This window comes from Hemiscyllium ocellatum, chromosome 1 (assembly GCF_020745735.1).
Source record: "Hemiscyllium ocellatum isolate sHemOce1 chromosome 1, sHemOce1.pat.X.cur, whole genome shotgun sequence".
NCBI classification, from domain to species: Eukaryota; Metazoa; Chordata; class Chondrichthyes; order Orectolobiformes; family Hemiscylliidae; genus Hemiscyllium; species Hemiscyllium ocellatum.
The window spans coordinates 94,649,863-94,670,324 of record NC_083401.1 but is presented as its reverse complement, the minus strand read 5'-3'; the positions used below and the strand labels follow the sequence as shown (position 1 = coordinate 94,670,324).

Below are 20,462 nucleotides of genomic sequence, written 5' to 3'. Positions count from 1 at the left end.
ATATTTATTCCGTTCACAGATTCATCTAAGTAATATCTCATCTTAGAGAAATTTGAAGAATCTTTCTTCAAACAAGTAATTTTTTTTAACCTATTGATGTATACCTATCGATAGTAAAAAATATAGTACCCGATTGGATCCTTTTCAGGGAGGTGTGACACTGGCAGAGAATACTGGATAGGAAATTGTAGCCATATGTAACCTCTAGCTTCTCGTCTACTTAAATTGATAGTTGGAAGATCAAATACAGCAGTCCTGAACTTTCCCTTTCAATTTCCCACAGAGAGTCCTATCATGCTTAACACTCCACGTCATAAGTTTAGTACTATCAAATCATTTAACTCATAAAGAACTACCTACACATGGATGTACTAATTGGAGTTTAGCCATAGCCTAGAGTTCATTTTTAATAAGTGTATAGAAGTAAGGTTGAAGAATAGCCATGATCTTAAAGTTCGAAAACAATTTTTAAGCACAAAATTTGAAAATTGACTTTTGGACTCCTTAAACCTTGCAAATGACAAATGGAGGGCAACCACTAGTTTGGCTGAATTCACGAAATTCGAAACCATCTGACAATGGCTTCATCATTTGATGTCAACCTATTCACACTTATAGCTGTTCATTGGCCCAAACGACCATCTCTCCTTGGAAAAATAAACAAAGGTTAATGTCACAAGACAGTGCTGGCAGGATTACTAAAGAATTACGTACATCACCTCTGCCTTTCTTCATTCTTCTCTCATGAAGCTCAGGGACAAGTTGCAGCAAAGGATGCAGGACAGAGGACTGAGAGGACATGAACAACGACATATGAGGAACAATGATCAACTGATCATGTGACACAACAGTACATTTTCAAAGAAAACCATGTCGACATGATGTGGAACAAAACAGAACAGACAGGCTGAAATGATTCTTGCTGAAGAGTCACTTGCATAAAAATTTCCTGCAGATTATAAATCTGTTACTGACGAGCAGCAGAGGTTTCTTTTAAAGTGACACATACAATGAGAATGCAATACCAAAAATTTAATATTCTTTGACTGATTTTTGAAAGATTGAAGTAGAAAAGACTCATATCATCTGTTTAAAGTTTCTTTCAAACAGCCTGATCCATGCTTCAATCACCTCACACCACATCTTCATTCTCACAGTCCCTCCCTGAACAAACACAAGAGATTAAATAACTGCTGTTTTACTTCATCCCTTCTCACTGCACACAGCCCCAGAAGATTCTTACAGGTAAAATATCAAGGACTTGCAACTATCACAGAGAATGCTGGAGAAACTCAGTTCTGAAGAACAGTTATACTGGACTTGAAGCATTAACTCTGTTTCTCTCTCCACAGATGCATCAGATCTGCTGAGTTTCTTCAGCTTTCTCTGTTTGTTTCAGATTTCCAGCATGTGCAGTATTTTATTTTTAATCAAAGAATTGTACTTCTTCCAGTTTAGTGTATTGTATTTGCTGCTCACAATGCAGTTTCCTATACATCGGGAGATAAATACAGGTTGGGACACATCTGTTTAGTCTGCATGCATAACAACCAGCTTGTAGTCACCTGCCAGTTTAATTCTCTACTCCACTCCAATTCTGACTTCTCTGTCCTCAAACTTTTACAACATTTCAGTGAAGCTGAGAGCAGACTCAAGTAACAACACCCTTCTTTTTATGTTAGGCTCTTTACAGTTTTCCAGATTCAAAACTCAGTTCAAAACATTTCAGATCATCACCACATTTCCCATTTTATTGCACAACTGTTTATGATGATGCTGACATTAACATTATACTTGCTGAGGACACATCTTTTATGCATTTACTTATCCATTAACTTGCACCATCATCCCTTTTATCATTTGATATCTTATACATTAAACCCTGTAGGATATTGTACCTTTGTTGTTTGCCTCCTCCCCAACCCCTTGCCCTTCCCTGTTTTAGTGCTTTAAAAAAAATCTGTTGCAGCTCTAACTTTTTACAGTTTTGACGAAATCTCTTTAAACGGAAAAGTTAACTTTGCTTTTTCTTCCATAGATTTTACCTGACCTGCTGGTTCAAATTTCCAGTAACTGCATTTTTTGTTTTTGTTTAATACCTTGTTTTCTTCAATGCTGACGTATACTTTATAATCTTGAATAAAGGAGAATATATTCACTTCAAGACATGGAAAAATTATATAATCTCTCCTGCCCTGGGAATATGCTAACTAGAAGCTATTTGACAGCTCTGAGGACTGTGCCACAGTTGAATAGAAGAGAATTTCCAAGTCATCATGCAATATTTTTCAGATACTTATATAACATTTGTCCTGCCCCTATCAGACTGAGAAAGGTAAAAGATATATATAGAAGCCTGCTCTACGAACACAATACACACTACCCAAGTGGGTATTATGCTGCCTGCAGTGGACCAGTTGAGTTGCCAAGGAAATACCATGTCCTGGGATGTGCTCTTAGATGGTCAAGTGAACTATAAGTTATTTAAAGCCAGTCAGACATTTGAAAGACTTACTTAAATGGAGAACAATGTGTACAGGGATCTAATTGTTCTGGCGCATGAGTCGCATAAATTTAGTAATTTAGCAAGTTGGAAAGTAATTACAATGATGAATGGGAAGTTATCCTTTATCATGAGAGGTATTGAACATAAAAGTAAGGATGATATACTCAGCTAAGTAGGGCATTAGTGAGGCCATACTTTGAATACTGTGAGCATTTTTGGTCTCCTTATTTAAAAATAGATGTAAATGCATTGGAGGTCATTCAGGGAAGATTTACTAGATTGATGCCAGATCAGTATGATAATATGTGCAGGGAATAATTCTTCATGAGAACTGAATTCACAAAATACATAAATTGGTGACAAACCATAATCTGTCATCATTGACAATGATGAAGAAGACATTACTACCATGAAATTAATTAGAATTAAGCACAATTGTATCTTAGGTTAATTGGGATACTTTCTGAAAACAAACATGGGAATCACAATGCGCAATTCATTCATGCTGTTAGTTGCAATATTTGCAGTACAAACCTTTGAGCTACCTGGTCATTACCATGACCTCAGCATTCAGCCAGAATAACCATGTTGTTCAGTAACTGGACACTTCAGCAGGGGACAATACCGTAGGTTTAAAGTCAATTTTCAATGTCATACCCCAGCAACTGCATCACTAGTGTCACTTACTGATCAAATCACACCAGCCCCACCACTCACTTGCCAATTCTTTCTATCCATCATAATTGACATTAGTTTAAATCATCCTCACAATTTAGCATTGCTATAAACTTCACACTCACTTCTCACAGATTGCAAACACTACCAGCTGTTCAACAATAACAGTGACTCTACATACACTTTGCTCTCTTTCAGAGCAAAAGGTCACACACTGCTGGAAGCAGCAGGAGCTAACCGGAGGGAATAAGTGCACATGCGGATCCTAACCCAACAATGGAAGTGATGATGCTAAGTATTAATAGAATGCCCAATAATTAGGGAATGGACAATGGCAGGGCTAAAAACATCATTGCTGGTTTCCTCATATATAATTCCTCATACATAATTCTTTCCTATTCCCACTCCTTCTTCATCTCTCCGACTACATCATAGACATTTGTGCTCACAGCTACTAGCTCAGATGTTGACACTAAATGTATCTGAATAGAACATAGGAACAGATCAACATGTGATCATACACTAGCCATAGACAGCCAGAGGAGTCAATGCAGGTTCTGGAATATCATGCTGCAAACAACTTCTACTGCAGAAGACTCAGATATGAACATTGATGAGGCAATCCGCAGTATAATGTTGATGGGTATGGACCAAAAAGTAGGTGATACATGAGGAAACTGGACAAAAATCTTACAATCACTATCACGGTGTGTTCCATTATCAACTTAGAACAGAGTTTTGCACTCAACTTAAATTCCATTTTTATCAACACTGAAATGGTAACCAACGCAATTCGCACACTTGGGGATAAATGCTGATGCTGTATGCTTCATCACATTGCAGCAGTTAACTTATGAATGGATGCTGAAGTGGAAGCTCAGACTCTTGTCATCATGGCAAGGATGTCCAACATGATCCTATAGATCTGTGACTGTGCCAGCAGCATCATATCTGAGCTTGACAGTCACATGTAGCAATCAAAAAACAGTTATAATGAGCCTAATTTCTCACCTCTTGCCTCTATGCTACAATAATTAATTACTATAAATATACAAACCCTGACAACATTTAAAGATTAACATATGCTTGTAAGTTCCTAAATTCAAGTCAGAAGAAGCAAATGTGATATGACTCCTTTTATATTCCCGACATTTGCAAAGTGCGAAAATGTTTCTGAATCTTATAAACAGACATTGTCAGACTTTTCAGATGACAGGATTTCCCATACTTCCCTCTGAAGATTTGTCAGGGAATCTATCCCTGCAAATATGAGCTACCTGCAGCTATTTAATGCTCAGTGGACTGTCAACATTAGCCAGCAGTCCCAACAGCACCAAATTCAAGCAGTAGCCACCACTGGGACCAAGGCAGTCTCTGAAGTAGAGCAGCTGGACTTCATTGTGATAAGTGTTGTCACAAGACTATTGCCTTAAGAAAAATAATAAAAAAAGGTCTCTAGGCTTGTCTGAATATAATTAGTTTCTGATGTTTTAATTATATATGTTCCCACATTCAATATTCATTATTGTGATGAAGAAATTAAAAGCTAGCATCTTCAGAGGCTGCAGAATGCTGAGTTAATGTTATGTTCTTCTGGAATTACAGCTAGGAATTCTAAGAAGCAATATCAAATCTCCTCTCACCGATTGAGCCAGCAAAGCTGTAATAATGTAGTGACAATAGCTTCTGCAATAAACGGAAAAATAATAACCTTAAGCCTTGGTGGTATAATTTAATGATCACTAACTTGGAAGTTAATGTCTGGAGTGGAGTGAAAGTTAGGCTTTAACACAATCTTACCAGACAGTTTAAGACGTCCTCCACATCACTTACCATAAAATTAGAGTTGCCTGTGTCATGGGTCTTAGAATAATGAAATAAGAACTGCACAAAAAAATGGAGAAGTATTTTATCGTCAAATATATCAATTACTTAAGACTACTCATATATATATATACTGTGCTTTAAAGTCTGCAATTTATAATGCTTACCCTTTTGTTTTCGCTCTTGTCTTGTGAATCCTGTAAATAGATTGCCTGGTATTAATGTTGGATCACTAGTTATACTTAAATGTATAATCTATCAAGCAATACAGTAGAAAGTAATACATAGGTAGAAAGATTGGACAAGGCTTGAAAATGAATGCAGGTAACCAGTCCCTGACATTCCAAAGTAAGCAGCAGGTAGACTCTGTGGTTATGTATTCATATCTATCTTTGTAACATCCAGCCTGTACAAAGCATGCAATGAGTGATGGTAAGTTTTGGCTGCAACAAGTGCTGGAGTTCATCACACCAATGACTTGGAACTGGAAAAGAGATGACAATGGCCCATCGTGGCAGAGAGGAGGTTCTAAGATTCTTTTACATACTACTGAAAGTATTAGTGCTGTGTATCAATAGAAAAAGAGAGAGGTCTTATCTCCACAGGGAGGCAGGAGATCCACCAAACCAACTCTGAGAAGGCAATGTCAGCAATGTTTCCCTTAGGGATAATGGCAATGCTGAAATTTCAATGAACTTCACGCAAGTAATCAAGGTCAGTCAATACACCTTCAAATGCCATATCTTACCAACTGCACGTTAGTCTCGTACACTTCACCACACCGACACCACTCATCTACCAACAACCATAGAATCCCTACAGTGTGGACACAGACCATTCAGTCCATTGAGTCCATACTGACCCTCTGAAGAGCAGCCCGCTCTGATGCATCCCCCCTGTCTATATTTGTAACCATTGCTAATCCACCCAGCCAGCACATCCTTGGACGCTAAGGCAATTTAGCATGGCTAATCCACTTAATCTGTACTTTGGACTACGCAAAGAAACCGGAGCAGCTGGAGGAAACCAGGGAGAATATACAAACCTCACATGGATAGTCACCTGAGGGTCCCTGCACTATGTGGCAGCTAACCACTGAACTACCATGTCACAATCGCTGTCAATCATAACTCATACCTAATATGCATAGCTTCAGTTCACCTATACCTCTTATCTCCTATCATACCTAATCATGAAAGAGACATGACCCAAGCCCATTGCAGTGTACTCACTGATGCACACTTCTTTCCACTGCAGTATGAAGGCAGGGGTAGCTAACCGGAGGGAAATGGGAACAGTTGCATACCTTCATCGTAATGGAAGAGACAATTCTCAAGATCATTGTAGCCACACTGACTGAAGCTATGGGCAAAGAATGGGCTGAAAGATGTCAGAATGTTAACCTTCAACATCTTCATTTCTAAGGTCAACTGACCTAGCCAAATCATCCTTTCCTGGCTGCTGCAATTTTTAAGCCATAGCAACATTTTTTGTAAATCTTCTCTGTTCTGTCTCCAGGTATCCAAAACCTGCCAGCTGATCAGAAAGTGGTACAGGAGAGAAGTGAAAGAGGAAAAAGAGACTAATAGTGATGAAACACCCCACTCAATCTTATACATGTATCCATCACCTCAGACATTGTTCATACTTCAGAGGATAGCATAGAGCTGAAATGAGTATTAGCTTAATCATGAGACACAAGTAGCCTGCAGCTCGGTTAGAGGGAAAGGGCAATGGAGATGGCAGATCAATGGAAGGTGACACTGCACAAGAGATCTTCTGCTGAACACACAGATGAGGATTTCAATGGGACAGATTGTATGAAAAGCCTGATGGAATTGCACATAAAAACGTGTGGTGTCTTGACAGGGCTGTCAGAAATTCTGCTACCAAAAAGCATGGATGTATCAGGATGAACCTGGCAAAGGGCATTGCACAGAGCTTTAGCTCCATTCTTTTTTTATGAAAGTGATGACCTACTTCATGTGAACAAATGCATGATGCAACATCAGATAGCCAATGTCTCAGTTTCTACTCCATCACATATAGTGGAAAGCCAACATCTTAGTGTTGCAGTCACACTGACTCTGAAGTCACTCAAGCTCAGCTTGTTTCTCTGCATCTTAAATTCATTTGCTTTCCCTATTACCTACTGAACTTGGATGCTAGCCTTTTGAGATTTATGCTTGAGGATTCCCAACCCTCTGTGCTGCAGATTTCTGCAATCTTTCTCCATTTAAATTATTTCAGCTCCTTCCAAAGTGCATTAGGTCACATTTTCCCACATTACATTCCATCTGCTGAGTTTTGCCCATTTACTTAACTTATCTATTTCCCTCTGTAAAGTCTTTGTGTTGTCCCCACCTCTTGCCTTCCCACCTATTTTTGTATGATGACCAACTTGAGGTATTACATTCACTTCTCTGATCCAAATCATTAATATAATTGTAAATAATTCTGGCCCCAGCACTGATCCCTGTGTTACTCATTATTTACAAGTTGTCATCTTGAAAATGCCCTATCTATCTACTCTGTGTCGCCTACGGGTTAAACTGAACCACTATACATGTTAATACATCACCACCAAAACCATGGGCTCTTATCTTATGAAGTAGCCTTATGTAAAGTACCTTAACTAACACCTTTCAGAAATCCAAATATATTCATAGATTCATAGATATTTACAGAACGAAGCCACATAGTGGATACATTGAACAATGCACAAACACTATGACATCAGAAAATCATAGCATCAGAAATGAAATACTCAATAGTATCCAAGAACACGACTCTTGGCGCATATTAATTCAGCCAGAATGATATATAAGTTGGACAAGATTCTCATTACTAATTTATTAATGGAAGATGTAAAATTTAAAAACAGTTCTTTGAGGATGTTACTAGACAAGTTGATGGGGGTCGAGCGGTGGACGTGGTGTATATGGACTTCAGCAAGGCATTTGATAAGGTTCCCCATGGTAGGCTCGTTCAGAAGGTCAGGAGGAATGGGATACAGGGAGATTTAGCTGTCTGGATACAGAATTGGCTGGTCAACAGAAGACAGCAAGTGGTAGTGGAAGGAAAGTATTCTGCCTGGAAGTCAGTGGTGAGTGGTGTTCCACAGGGCTCTGATCTTGGGCCTCTAATCTTTGTAATTTTTATTACTGACTTGGATGAGGAGATTGAAGGATGGGTTAGCAAGTTTGCAGATGACACAAAGTTTGGAGGTATCGTTGACAGTAAAGAGGACTGTTGTAGACTGCAGCGTGACATTGACAGGATGCAGAGATGGGCTGAGAGGTGGCAGATGGAGTTCAACCTGGATAAATGCGAAGTGATGCATTTTGGAAGGTCAAATTTTAAAGTTAAGTACAGGATTAAAGACAGGATTCTTGGCATTGTGGAGGAACAGCAGGATCATGGTGTGCAGGTACGTAGATCCCTTAGAATTGCCACCCAAGTGGACAGGGTTGTTAAGAAAGCATATGGTGTTTTGGCTTTCATTAACGGGGGATTGAGTTTAAGAGCCTTGTTGCAGCTCTATAAAACTTTGGTTCGACCACATTTGGAATACTGTGTCCAGTTCTGGTCGCCCGATTATAGGAAAGATGTGGATGCTTTGGAGAGGGTTCAGAGGAGGTTTACCAGGATGCTGCCTGGAATGGAGGGCTTATCTTACAAAAAGAGGTTGACTGAGCTCAGACTTTTTTCACTGGAATTTAGAAGGAAGAGAGGGGATCTAATTGAGGTGTACAAGATAATGAGAGGCATAGACAGAGTTGATAACCAGAGACTTTTTCCCAGGGTAGTAATTGTTAACACGTTTGGCGGAAAGTATGGAGGGGATGTCAGAGGCAGGTTCTTTATGCAGAGGGTTGTGGAAGCATGGAATGCGTTGCCAGCAGCAGTTGTGGAAGCGAGGTCATTGGGGATGTTTAAGAGACTGCTGGACATGCATAAAGCCACAGAAATTTGAGGGTTCGTACATTAGGTTTACCTTACGTGGGAATCAATGGTCGACACAACATCTTGGGCTGAAAGGCCTGTTCTGTGCTGTACTGTTCTATGTTCTATGTTCTAATGCCCCGCACTGGTCTTGTTCTGTTTTTGAGTAGTCCAATTCATCATTATTTAGTCAGTTTTGATAAGCATGGAAACAAAAAATTGCCATAGCTTGTAATTGCGTCACCTGCATTTTGATGAGCCAAACCAGGACAGGACTTACACAATTAATGGTAGGGCCCCGGGAGTGTTGTCAAACAGAGAGACCTAGGGGTAAAAGCAAATTACTGCGGATGCTGGAATCTGAAACCAAAAAAGAGAAAATGCTGGAAAATCTCAGCAAGTCTGGCAGCATCTGCAAAGCTCCTCAGCTTTGACAAAGGGTCAGTTAGACTCGAAACATCAGTCTTTTCTCTTCCGAGCTTTGACAAAGTGTCAGTTATACTCGAAATGTCAGCTCTTTTCTCTCCTTACAGATGCTGCCAGACTTGCTGAGATTTTCCAGCATTTTCTTTTTTTTGGTAAGAGAGACCTAGGAGTGCAGATACTTAGTTCCTTACAAGTGGGGTCACAAGTAAACAGGGTGGTGAAAAAGGTAGTTGACATGCTTGCCTTCGTCAATCAGGATGTGGAGACTTTTGCTATAAATTCTGTGTCCTATGACCCTACCATGTTAGCTACCTGACGAAGGAACAGCGCTCCGCAAGCTTGTACTTCCAAATAAACCTGTTGGACTGTAACTTGATGTTGTGTGATTTTTAACTTCATCAATCAGAGCATTGAATACAGGAGTTGGGACACTATGTTAATTTCTATCTGGACACTGGGGAAGTGCCAGATGACTTGAGGAAGGGTAATGTGGTTTCACTTTCCATTCCTGCAGAAGGGCTCATGCCTGAAACATCGACTCTCCTGCTCCTTGGATGCTGCCTGACCTGCTGTGCTTTTCCAGCAACACATTTTCAGCTCTTTCACTTTTCAGGAAGGATGATAGAAATGAACCAGAAAGTTACAGATTGGTAAGTCTCACATTTCTGGTCGAGAAATTATTGGGGAAAATTCTGAAGCAGTGAATTAATACCCACTTGGAAAGGTCAGAGTTAAGTAGGGATTGTAAGATGGAGGTCATGCCTAACAAATTTGTTAGAGTATTTCGAAAACATGATCAAGTGTGCGGATGAGGGAAGTTTTGTTGGTGTAGTTTATATGGATTTTACCAATGCTTTTGATAAGGTTCCACATGGGAGACTGATTGAGAAGGTTAAAGCACATGGAATTGAGGGAAACTTGGCGAGATGGATCAGAAACTGACTCAGTAATAAGACACAAAGGCTAGTAGTAGAAGGCTGTTTGAGCGATCAGCAGAGTGCCACGAGGATCTGTACTGGGATCTTTATTGTTTGTTTTTTTAACAAACGATACAAATGAAAATGTGGGGGAAATGTTAAGCAAATTTGCAGACAACACCAAGATTGGTAGAGTGGTTAATAGTGAAGAAGTACCTTACAGGAAGATATAGATAGGTTTGTCAAATGGGCAGACCAGTGGCAGATAGTATTTAACCATGATAAGTATGAGGTGATGCACTTTGGAAGAAGAAACAAGATGAGGGATTATTTAATGAATACCAGCATGCTGAGTAGCTTAGAGGAACGGAGAGATCTTTCAGTAATTATTTGCAGATCCCTGAAGTCAGCAGAGCACATGAATGAGATAGGTAAGGCAACAGATGGGATACTTGGTTTCATCAGTTGTGGCATTGAGTGTACAAGCAAGGAGGTAATGTTGGAGTTGTACAGAGCCTTGGTCAGGCCACAACTGGAGTATTGTGTGCATTTCTGATTGCCTCACTCCATGTGAAAGCACAAGGGGGTACAAAGAAGGTTCACCAGGATATTGCCTGGAGAACTGGAGCTATAATGAGAGACCAGATAGGCTTGGATTGTTTTCTTTAAAGCAGAGAAAACTGAAGAGAGACATGATTGAACTGTGTAAGATTATGACAGGTATGGACAGGGTAAATAGAAAGCAACTGTTCCCTTTAAATGATGGGTCAATCACAAGAGACCACAGTTTTAGAGTAAGGTGCAGGAAATTCAACTCAGCAGACAATGGGAATCTGGAATGTTCTGCCTGCGAATGTAGTATAGGCTGGAAACCTTAATAAGCTTTAAAAAATATTTGGATGAGCACTTCAAATGTAGCAACATGTAAGAACATGGGACAATTGGGATGAGCGTACCTTTAGTGGTAGCTATATTTGTGCAGGCTCGATGGGCCAAAGGATCTTTTGTGTGTTGCATGAATCTATGTTTTACAGCTGTACAAGACATTGGTAAGGCTACTTTTGGAATACTGCATACAATTCTGTTCATGCTGCTATAGGAAGGATGTTATTAAACTGGAAAAGATACAGAAAAGATTTGCAAGGATGTTACTGAGACTGGAAGGCTTGAATTAAATGGAGAGGCTGAATAGGCTGGGACATTTTTCCCTGAGGGGTGACCTTAGATGGGTTTATAAAATAATAAGTGGCATGGATAGGATAAATAGCCAAGGTCTTTTCAAGGGCAGGGAGTCTGAAACAAGAGGGCATAGGTTTAAAGTGAGAGGGAAAAGATTTGAAAGGGATTTGAGGAGCAAATGTTTCACATGGTGTATGTACGGCATGAGCTACCAGAGGAAGTGATAGAGGCAGGTACTGTTCCAACAGACATTTGGACAGATGCATGGATCGGAAAGGTTTAGAGGGAAATGGACTATATGTAGGCAAATGAAACAAGTTCAGTTTAGAAAACCTGGTTGGCATGGATGAGTTGGGCTAAAGGGCCTATTTCCATGCTATATGACTCTATAGCACTGCATGACCAAATCTATGATAGACCACAACTGAAACAGGTGGATTGCTTAAGCAAAATTCTGTATAAATACCAGCACTCCCTTGTCATCAAGTAACACTGAGCAAAGTTCCAAAATACTTATCTATTATTTTGGTATTTTCAACTAAAACATATTCCATCTTAAAGCACTATATAAGCAAAAAAAAAGCAAATTAAAATTTTAAAAATGTATACATGTTAATGCATAATTTTATTTCATCACAAAAGCTTGTGATTTCAAATAAACCTCTTAGACTATAACCTGGTGATGTGTGACTTTTGACCAAAAATGTTGGAGTTGTGTTTTAAAGAGGAACTTACTTAAAATTTAAAATTTACTACATATGGTGGAGGTCTAATTTATCACCATAAAATTGGCACTTAAGCAGTGATCATCGTCATAAGATCGTGGATCTGGAACTCAATGCCTGAGAGGGTGTTAAAAGTAGAAACTCTCATTACGCTTAAAACATATGTTTTACACTTAAAACATACAGCATGATGGTCCAGTGGTTAACACTACTGCCTCAGTGCCAGGAAACTGAGTGATTGTCTGTGTAGAGTTTGCTCCAGTTGATCCAGTTTCCTCCCACAGAGCAAAGATGTGTAGGTGAGGTGGATTAGCCAGGCTAGGTGGATTGCCCATAGATCCAGGGATGGTGAGGGGCTGGGTGGGATGCTCAGTGTGGACTCAATGGGCTGAATGGGCTGCTTCCACACTGCAGGGATTCTATGATACATGATTGTCTCCCTGAAATGCTGAAATCCCCAGCCCTTCATAGCAGAAGCAGGAAGATAGGTTGAGTCTGGATGGCTATTTCTCCACTAGCATTGACACAATGACATAACGTAATGTTCCTCTGAAGGACATCTGGAAGGGGGAATCATATAGTTTGGCAGGAAGGTAAGAGTGGAGACCCCATCACACTTCCACTCATGACCAATTATTTCTGGCGTGCCTTTTGCCCCAAAAGGTCCACTTCAGGGTTTATTCTACCTCTTCTGAATTTCTGAATGTGGCAGGCCTCCAGTAAAGCAACCCTGCGGCTTGTGCTCAATAAATAAAACTGTGGCCAGTGGCAAGGTCTGCACATGTGAAGATTTCTTGTCCCACATTCCGTCAGAGCTGCTCTAGCTGGTCCCAGCAATTCTTTCTCACCTACTATTTGTCCAGAGCTCCCGCAGTGATCTTCAGTCTCAGTCTACTGCAGCTGCAGCTCCTGGAGGTGGACTATCTGTCCTTAAGATGCCAAGGACTCATTTGCCAACCAGCTAAGCGTCTGTTGGATGTTAAATCAGGTTAAGTGAGGTGGAATATGTATGGCTGTATGTACTAGAGATGGTGCAAAACTTGACCTACTCTTGGGAAATAAGGCAGGGCAGGTGACTGAGGTGTCGGTGGGGGAGCGCTTTGGGGCCGGTGACCATAATTCTATTTGATTTAAAATAGTGATGGAAAATGATAGACCAGATCTAAAAGTTGAAGTTCTAAATTGGATTTAAGCCAATTTTGATGGTATTAGGCAAGAACTTTCAAAAGCTAATTGGGGGCAGATGTTCACAGGTAAAGGGAAGGCTGGAAAATGGGAAGCCTTCAGAAATGAGATAACAAGAATCCAGAGAAAGTATATTCCTGAAAGGGTGAAAGGAAAGACTGGGATAAATTCAGAATTTAGCAAAGGAAGTCAAAGAAGATAATAAAGATAGAGAAAATAAAATACAAGGGCACACTAGCAAGGAATATAAAAACTTTATGATGAAAGATCCTTCAAAATCCTACTAATATTAAAGAATATAGGGGAGGAATTAAGTACCATCACAATCACTAAACAAGTAGTATTAGGCAAACTAATGAGGCTAAAGGCAGGTGAGTCCCCTGGCCCTGATGGTTTCCTCCTAGGGTCCTAAAATAGTAAATTCATTGACTTTATTGTTTCAAAACTCACAGGAGACTGGAGAAATACAAAGGATTGGAAAACTACTGATGTGATACTCATATTCAGAAGGGAGGGTGACAATTGACCAATTAGCTAACCAATTTTCTGTTGGAAAAGTATTGGAATCAATTATTAAGGAAGTAAAAGCAGAATATTCAGAAAATCATAATCTAATCAAGCAGAGTCAGCATGGCTTCATGAAAGGGAAATTGTGTCTGACGAATTTATTAGAATTTTTTGAGTAATTCTCAACCAAAATGAATAGAGGGTGACTTGTAGATGTGTTGTATTTGATCGTCCAGAGGGCATTCAACAAGGTACCTCACAAAAGGCTAAATCATACGTAGTATATTGTATAGATAGAGAATTAGTTAGTGGGCAGGAAACAGCGAATGGGGATAATGGGTTCTTTTACAGTTTGCAAAATGTAATCAGTGGGGTTCCAGAGGGATCAGTGCTGGAATTGCAGCTATTTACAATATATATTAATGACCTGGAGGAAGGAAGCAAATGTACTGTAGTCAAATTTGTAAATTACACAAAAATAGGTGGAAAGGCAGGTTATCAGAGGGATCCAGACAGTTTACAAACAATTTACACAGTTTTGGAGGTGCTGGTGTTGGACTGGGGTGGACAAAGTTAAAAATCACACAACACCAGGTTATAGTCCAACAGGTTTATTTGGAATCAATAGCTTTCAAAATGCCACTTAATCACCTGATGAAGAAGCAACGCTTCAAAAGCTAGTGATTTCAAATAAATTAAATTTGCAAGGGAGAACACAAGAATAGAGTATTATTTCATTGGAGGAAATTGCAGAAAGCTGCACCACAAAGAGACTTGGGGGTACTTGTGCATGAAACACAGAAAGCTAGCACCCAGATGCAGCAGGTAACCAGGAAGGTTCATGGAATGTTAGCCCTTATTTCAAGGGAGTTGGAGTGTAAGAGTTGGGAAGTCTTACTGCAACTGTCTAAAGGTGATGGTGAGACCACAACTGGAATATTGTGAGCAGTTTTGATCCTCTCATTTAGGGAGTGATTCTTTACATTGGAGGCATTCAGAGAAGGCTCATAGGATGATATGCAGTATGGGGAATTGTCTTATAAGCAAGGGCTAAATAGGTTGTGATTCTACTCATTGGAGTTTAGAAGAATGGGCAGTGACCTCATTAAAACATATAGGATCCTTAAGGGTCTTGGCAGGTTAAATGCTGAGAGGATATTTCTTTTCTTGCAACAGTGTAGGTCTAGAGGGCATAGTCTCAGAATAAAGAGGTGCCAATTTAAAACTGACATGAGGAGGAATTTCTTCTCTGAGTGTTGGCAGTCTTTGAGTCTTTTGCAACAGAGAGCTGTAGGGTCAAAATCTTTGTATATATTTACAGCTCAGATAGATTCATGCTCAGTAGGGAAATCAAGGGTTACAGAGAAAGGCCTGGAAAGTGGATGTGAGGAATTTCATAACAACCATGGACCTAATGGCAGAGCAAGCTCGAGGGGCCAAGTGAATTACTCCTGTTCCTATTTCTTATGATTTTACAATCTTCTCAATGGCACAACATTCTAGAACTGGATACAGCAGTAGTCTGGATCTGCAGATATTTGGTAGGGCCTTTTTGACACAGAAATCGTTTTTCCTAATTGTCCATTTAAGTGACCTCTTTGTTGCTTGTTTCTAAAATTAAACACATCAATTGGGTAAATGGTAAATATACAATAAGTTCAAATTCCTTACATTTTACTTCACAAAATTCCTGCCACGTTGATATAAAGAAATAACTACCTGAGGCCGCTCCAGAATTGTCAAGGCCATGTAACACAGTTCTTTGAGTGTACTGGATGGCTGAAAAAAACAAAGGGAAAGTTTCTCAGAAACAGTTTCATTAACTCTTCTATAAGTACGATTGGACTGACACATTGGTTCTCACCTGTGACTGAGGAACTGCAGAAAGAAAGGAAGAACACAGGTCATCTATCTAAAAGAGATAGTTGAGATATTAGCATTGGCAAATAAGGCATGCCTCTACTAGAACTTTGCTTAATTCAGCTCAGCAACATTCCAAAAGCACTACAACAAGAAATAGGCAGTGAATTTCTAAAAGAGAAACAGGATGAAGCTACTTGGATCTATGCAACATTAGGTTATAAATATACTGCACACAATATAACAAAAAAGATCTTAACATAGCATATTACGGGTGAACTTATAAAGGTTTACAAAATTTGAGGAGCATCAAAAAAGGTGAATAGTCAAGGTCTTTTTCTCAGGGGTGGGGAGTCCAAAACTAAAGGGCACAGGTTTAAGGTGAGATGAGAAAGATTTTAAGGGGACCTGAGGGGTAACTTTTTCACAAATAGGGTAATACACATACGCAACAAACTGCCAGAGGAAGTGATAGAAACAGATACAATTACAACTGTTAAAAAATATTTGGACAGGTATATGGGAACGAAAGGCTTAGAGGGACATGGGCTACATTGCAGGCAAATAGGATTAGTTCAGTTTAAGAAACGTGATCTGTATTGACAAGTTGGGCCAGTATCTGTCCTGTAAATCTCTACGACTCTATGAAAATAAACAAAGTCCACGGAGAAACAAAGAATGTTAAAATGCGAAAAAAAACTAACCTTGATAGATTTTATTTAACTTGAAGGTGGAAATGAACTTACCTTGTGATTGTTATGTTTTTAATGAATATATGTGGAATTTTATTTGTACACTGATTGTATTTACTCATTCAATTTGCAGATGGTCAGTGGGATTTTTTAATCGTCGCATGTGCAATGCTAGTCTCCTTCCTATTGAACGGATGTTGTGATACCTGAAGGGATTCAGAAAAGATTTACAAGGATGTTACTAGGATTGGAGGATTTGAGCTATAGAGAGGGACTAAATAGGTTGGGGCTGTTTTCCCTGGAGTGTTGGAGCCTGAGGGGTGACCTTATAGAGGTTTATAAAATCATGAGGGGAATGTGTAGGATAAATAGACAAAGTCTTTTCCCTGGGGTAGGGGAGTTCAGAATTAGAGGGCATAGGTTTAGGGTGAGAGGGGAAAGATATAAAAGGGACCTAAGGAGCAACTTTTCCACACAGAAGGTGGTGCATGTATGGAATGAGCTGCCAGAAGAAGTGGTGGAGGCTGGTACATTTACAACATTTAAAAGGCATTTAGATGGGTATATGAATAGGAAGGGTTTGTAGGGATATTGGCCAGGTGTTGGCAGGTGGGACTAGATTAGGTTGGGATATCAGTTCGTCATGGACGAGTTGGAACCAAGGGTCTGTTTTTGTGCTGTACATCTCTATGATTTTAAGTAAATATAATGTTGATAAATACAAAATGGGAGGATATGTATAAAGTACAACTTTTACATTTACATTGATTGTTGTATTTCTCTTGATCTCTCAGAATATTCAATACTTAAGATGTGCCTTAATCACATTGATTAAAATGCAAAAAAATGATTACTTTTTAAAGCATTTACATTTTTTGTAAAATAGCTGCTAAAACTCATGAAGTGCTTGATGAAGTTGACATATCTGTGATAGTTACAGGAGGACTACATTGTTTATTGTCCAAGAACTGTGAACAAATGCATTATAGATGTGGTTCTTCAATCTGACAAATCTAGTAGGACATAATTCCCAGATAATCACATCTTCCATATCAACAGTTTTCACTTCTTGCAGTGTGCCACACAAAACATATTTTTTAACCCCTTGCTTCCTCATTTTCATTAATAAAACTGGGTTTGGTTCATTGATTCATTCAATTTCAGTTTGTCTACAATTACCTCACTCCGCAGACGTAGCTCTTGTTCTGCTGGAAACCGTTGGGGTGATGCAAGAACATCTGCAAAATAAGTTAGACATAAGATTGTGTACACCAACTATATACCAGAAACTACAAATGTCATACAATAGCTGATACAACCAAATTGAATACTTGCTTTTAACTCAGTTTTTATTATTATTTTTAAGAATAATGAAGTAATTTTAGCTTCCGTGTGATAGGATAAAACAGCCAATTGCGAATGACAATAATGTAAATAAAAGATGGGATGTAATAAGGGTACTGGTTTGCCATCACCAGTTTTATATTGTCAGAGAAAGTTAAAATTATCCCAAAACATTTTTTGCTTCTTGCTACTAACCCAGTATTGATTTCAAAAATAATAACATCTTGTTATAGTGCCTCTAGTTTGGTAAAATATTAGAAAATACTTTGAAAATATATAATCAGACAAAAAATGACACTGAATCAAAGCAGGAATCATTGGGACCCTTGACACTTGTTAAGAAGTTTAGATAAAGAAGTAAATTATAATTCCACTTTGAAGAATAGCAGAGAGGTGGAGAAACAAAGATTTAGTGTAATCTCATACAGGCATTCATGCAATTCATTCTTTGGAGAAATCTATCAAATTAATAAGCAACATGTTGTTACCGAAAATTGTTACCATTAGACTATAAACCTTGAATAAATGACTTATAATAAAACAGATTATGAATTTGGCTTTTAGCATGCTTATTTTGATTATTAATTTCAAGAAATAGGTGAGCTAGACAAACTAGAACTATCAGGTTTTTTTCTGTTTAACCATAAGGGTTTGCCTTCTTGTAAGTTATGTGAAAAACGTCCTCAGTAAACATTGTGAATTGAGGATACAACATATAATATTCTCAAGGTGAGAATCTTTTACTTCCATGAGTAGAACTATTATAATATGTTTGCATTAAAAAAAACTGACTACAAAGGAATGTACACCATACTGAAAGGCTGGTTTGAGTATTATAACTATTATTGTATATTTGCCTCTGGCTATTGATCCAGTATATTGTCTATAGTTACTATCATTAAGATAGTAAATGTTGCACTTTCAGTTCTCTGACCTGAAGAATCCTGTTGCCACATTGTACTCTATCTGTCTGTAAAGTGGCAAAACAGAGTAGCCAAACTCAAATGTTAGTTTAGGTTACAGATTGAATTTACAATTGCTTCAACTTGAAATCCAGTGTTAGGTTTACAACTCAAATACAGATTTATAAAAAATATGTTATCACAAAAATATGACTTACGAAAATAGTTTTACATTTTATGAATTTGAACTATAAACCAGATTTTATTTAGAACGAATATACGAAATGTAGTTCTCGCCTGAAGCATGTAACAATGAAATTTCACACCTTCCTTTCCTGGAATCCAGTGATTTGTTTTCCTCTCCTTCAAGGCTACATCAAATAAGTTAGTTTAATAGTGTGTTTTTTGCATGCTACTTTTATGTTATAACTAAGTACTAATCATTGAAATTGTACAATATTGCACCTTGTTAAACAATGCCACTACTTCTGCCGAGGTACGCGTTGTTTATTCGCATAAACAAATCAAAGGCTGTCTCTAAAACTTAACAGTGAAATCAACGGTAATAGACGGTGTTTTTTTTGTAACGGAATAAAACTAGAAACGATTTAAAAAGAATAGAAAGACTGAAGTTTAAAGGAATTAAAAAAAAACGCTTTGAATGGAACCAAGTAAGACAATGCTGGCAGAAATATAATTAGAAAAGAACAAAGGGGAAGAGGAGGCGGAGAGGTTGAAAGTAACACTGGTACCTTGCGAGACACAGGAGCAGGAGAGCAGGAACAGGGACAGTGCGAGTATGCAGGGAGGGTGCCTCATACTGATCTTCCGCGGCGGTCTTTCCTCTCCTCGGCACTGACACAGATTGAAGCCCAGCATGCTGGTCCACGCGATCTCAGCTCGACAACTCAGATCCTGGTGGACTTTCACTGCTTGTGCATCTCCACTCTTAAAAAACAGCCCCCACGTCAGTATCGACATGTCCGAACGTCATGTGTCCTGAGGACATGGTGAGACAAACACACTATGTGCTGGCATTCACTCTCAAATCTGACTTTGAAGAAGTTCCGGTCTAACCAGCGCCCCTTTTCTTTCTGGGGGAAATCTTTTGTTTCTACTCAAAAGCAGCAGTCCTCTCCTTCAACCCTTCGCTCGGGGGGAATATTTGAGGCAGCCCTGTACGTGGGCGAGGCTTTGTCTCTTTCAAAAGCCACCCACTAACGCAGAGTTCAAATCGGAGCCATCCATCTTCTTGTTGTCCAAATTCCGCTCAGCTATTAAAGTTGGGTTGGCTTGCTATTTCCCAGGGCAGTTACTCTGCTCAATTCTGTGCTTCCAATTAAACCTGTTGGACTATAACCCGGTGTTGTGTGATTTTTAACTCAACTCTGCACAGCCAGCGTTCCTGTGCTTTTACCTTCAGTTGTTTGGAGACCTTCACATTCCATGCGATGTCGAGTAGATAGGCCAAAAGTGGCCCTCGGGTGAGGGTTCGAAATTGGGCAGCGGTCAATTAAATCCAAATTAGACAGGAACTGGGGAATGTGGATTGGGAACAGTTATTTGGGGGCAAATTCACGTCTGGCATGCCTGGGAGGCTTTTAATAACCAGTTGATTCAAATACAGGGCATGCATGTCCACGCAAAACTGAAGAATAGGAGCCATGGATGACAAGGAAAATTTTAAGCTTAGTCGAAAGGAAAAATGAAACATTCAATAGGTCTAGGCATCTACAAACTTATGAAGCATTTGAGGAATATAGAGAAACTGGGAA

General features: G+C 39.1%; 1 protein-coding gene across 2 annotated transcripts in view; it reads right to left on the bottom strand.

Moving 5' to 3' along the window:
• The window catches only part of nmu (neuromedin U), a 35,257-nt gene extending 15,664 nt beyond the window's left edge, over positions 1-19,593 (bottom strand). The window contains exons 1-7 of one of the 2 annotated variants that reach the window (XM_060830725.1): positions 19,440-19,593; positions 17,621-17,679; positions 15,754-15,801; positions 15,609-15,668; positions 5,173-5,202; positions 5,015-5,065; positions 715-789 (exon numbers count right to left, since the gene is read on the bottom strand). In XM_060830725.1, the coding sequence (XP_060686708.1) occupies positions 715-789; positions 5,015-5,065; positions 5,173-5,202; positions 15,609-15,668; positions 15,754-15,801; positions 17,621-17,679; positions 19,440-19,566 (450 nt within the window). In that variant the 5' untranslated portion in view covers positions 19,567-19,593. The remainder of the gene's footprint in view (positions 1-714; positions 790-5,014; positions 5,066-5,172; positions 5,203-15,608; positions 15,669-15,753; positions 15,802-17,620; positions 17,680-19,439) is intronic. The other variant, XM_060830734.1, reaches the window with a different exon arrangement.
• Positions 19,594-20,462: the final 869 nt, after the last annotated feature.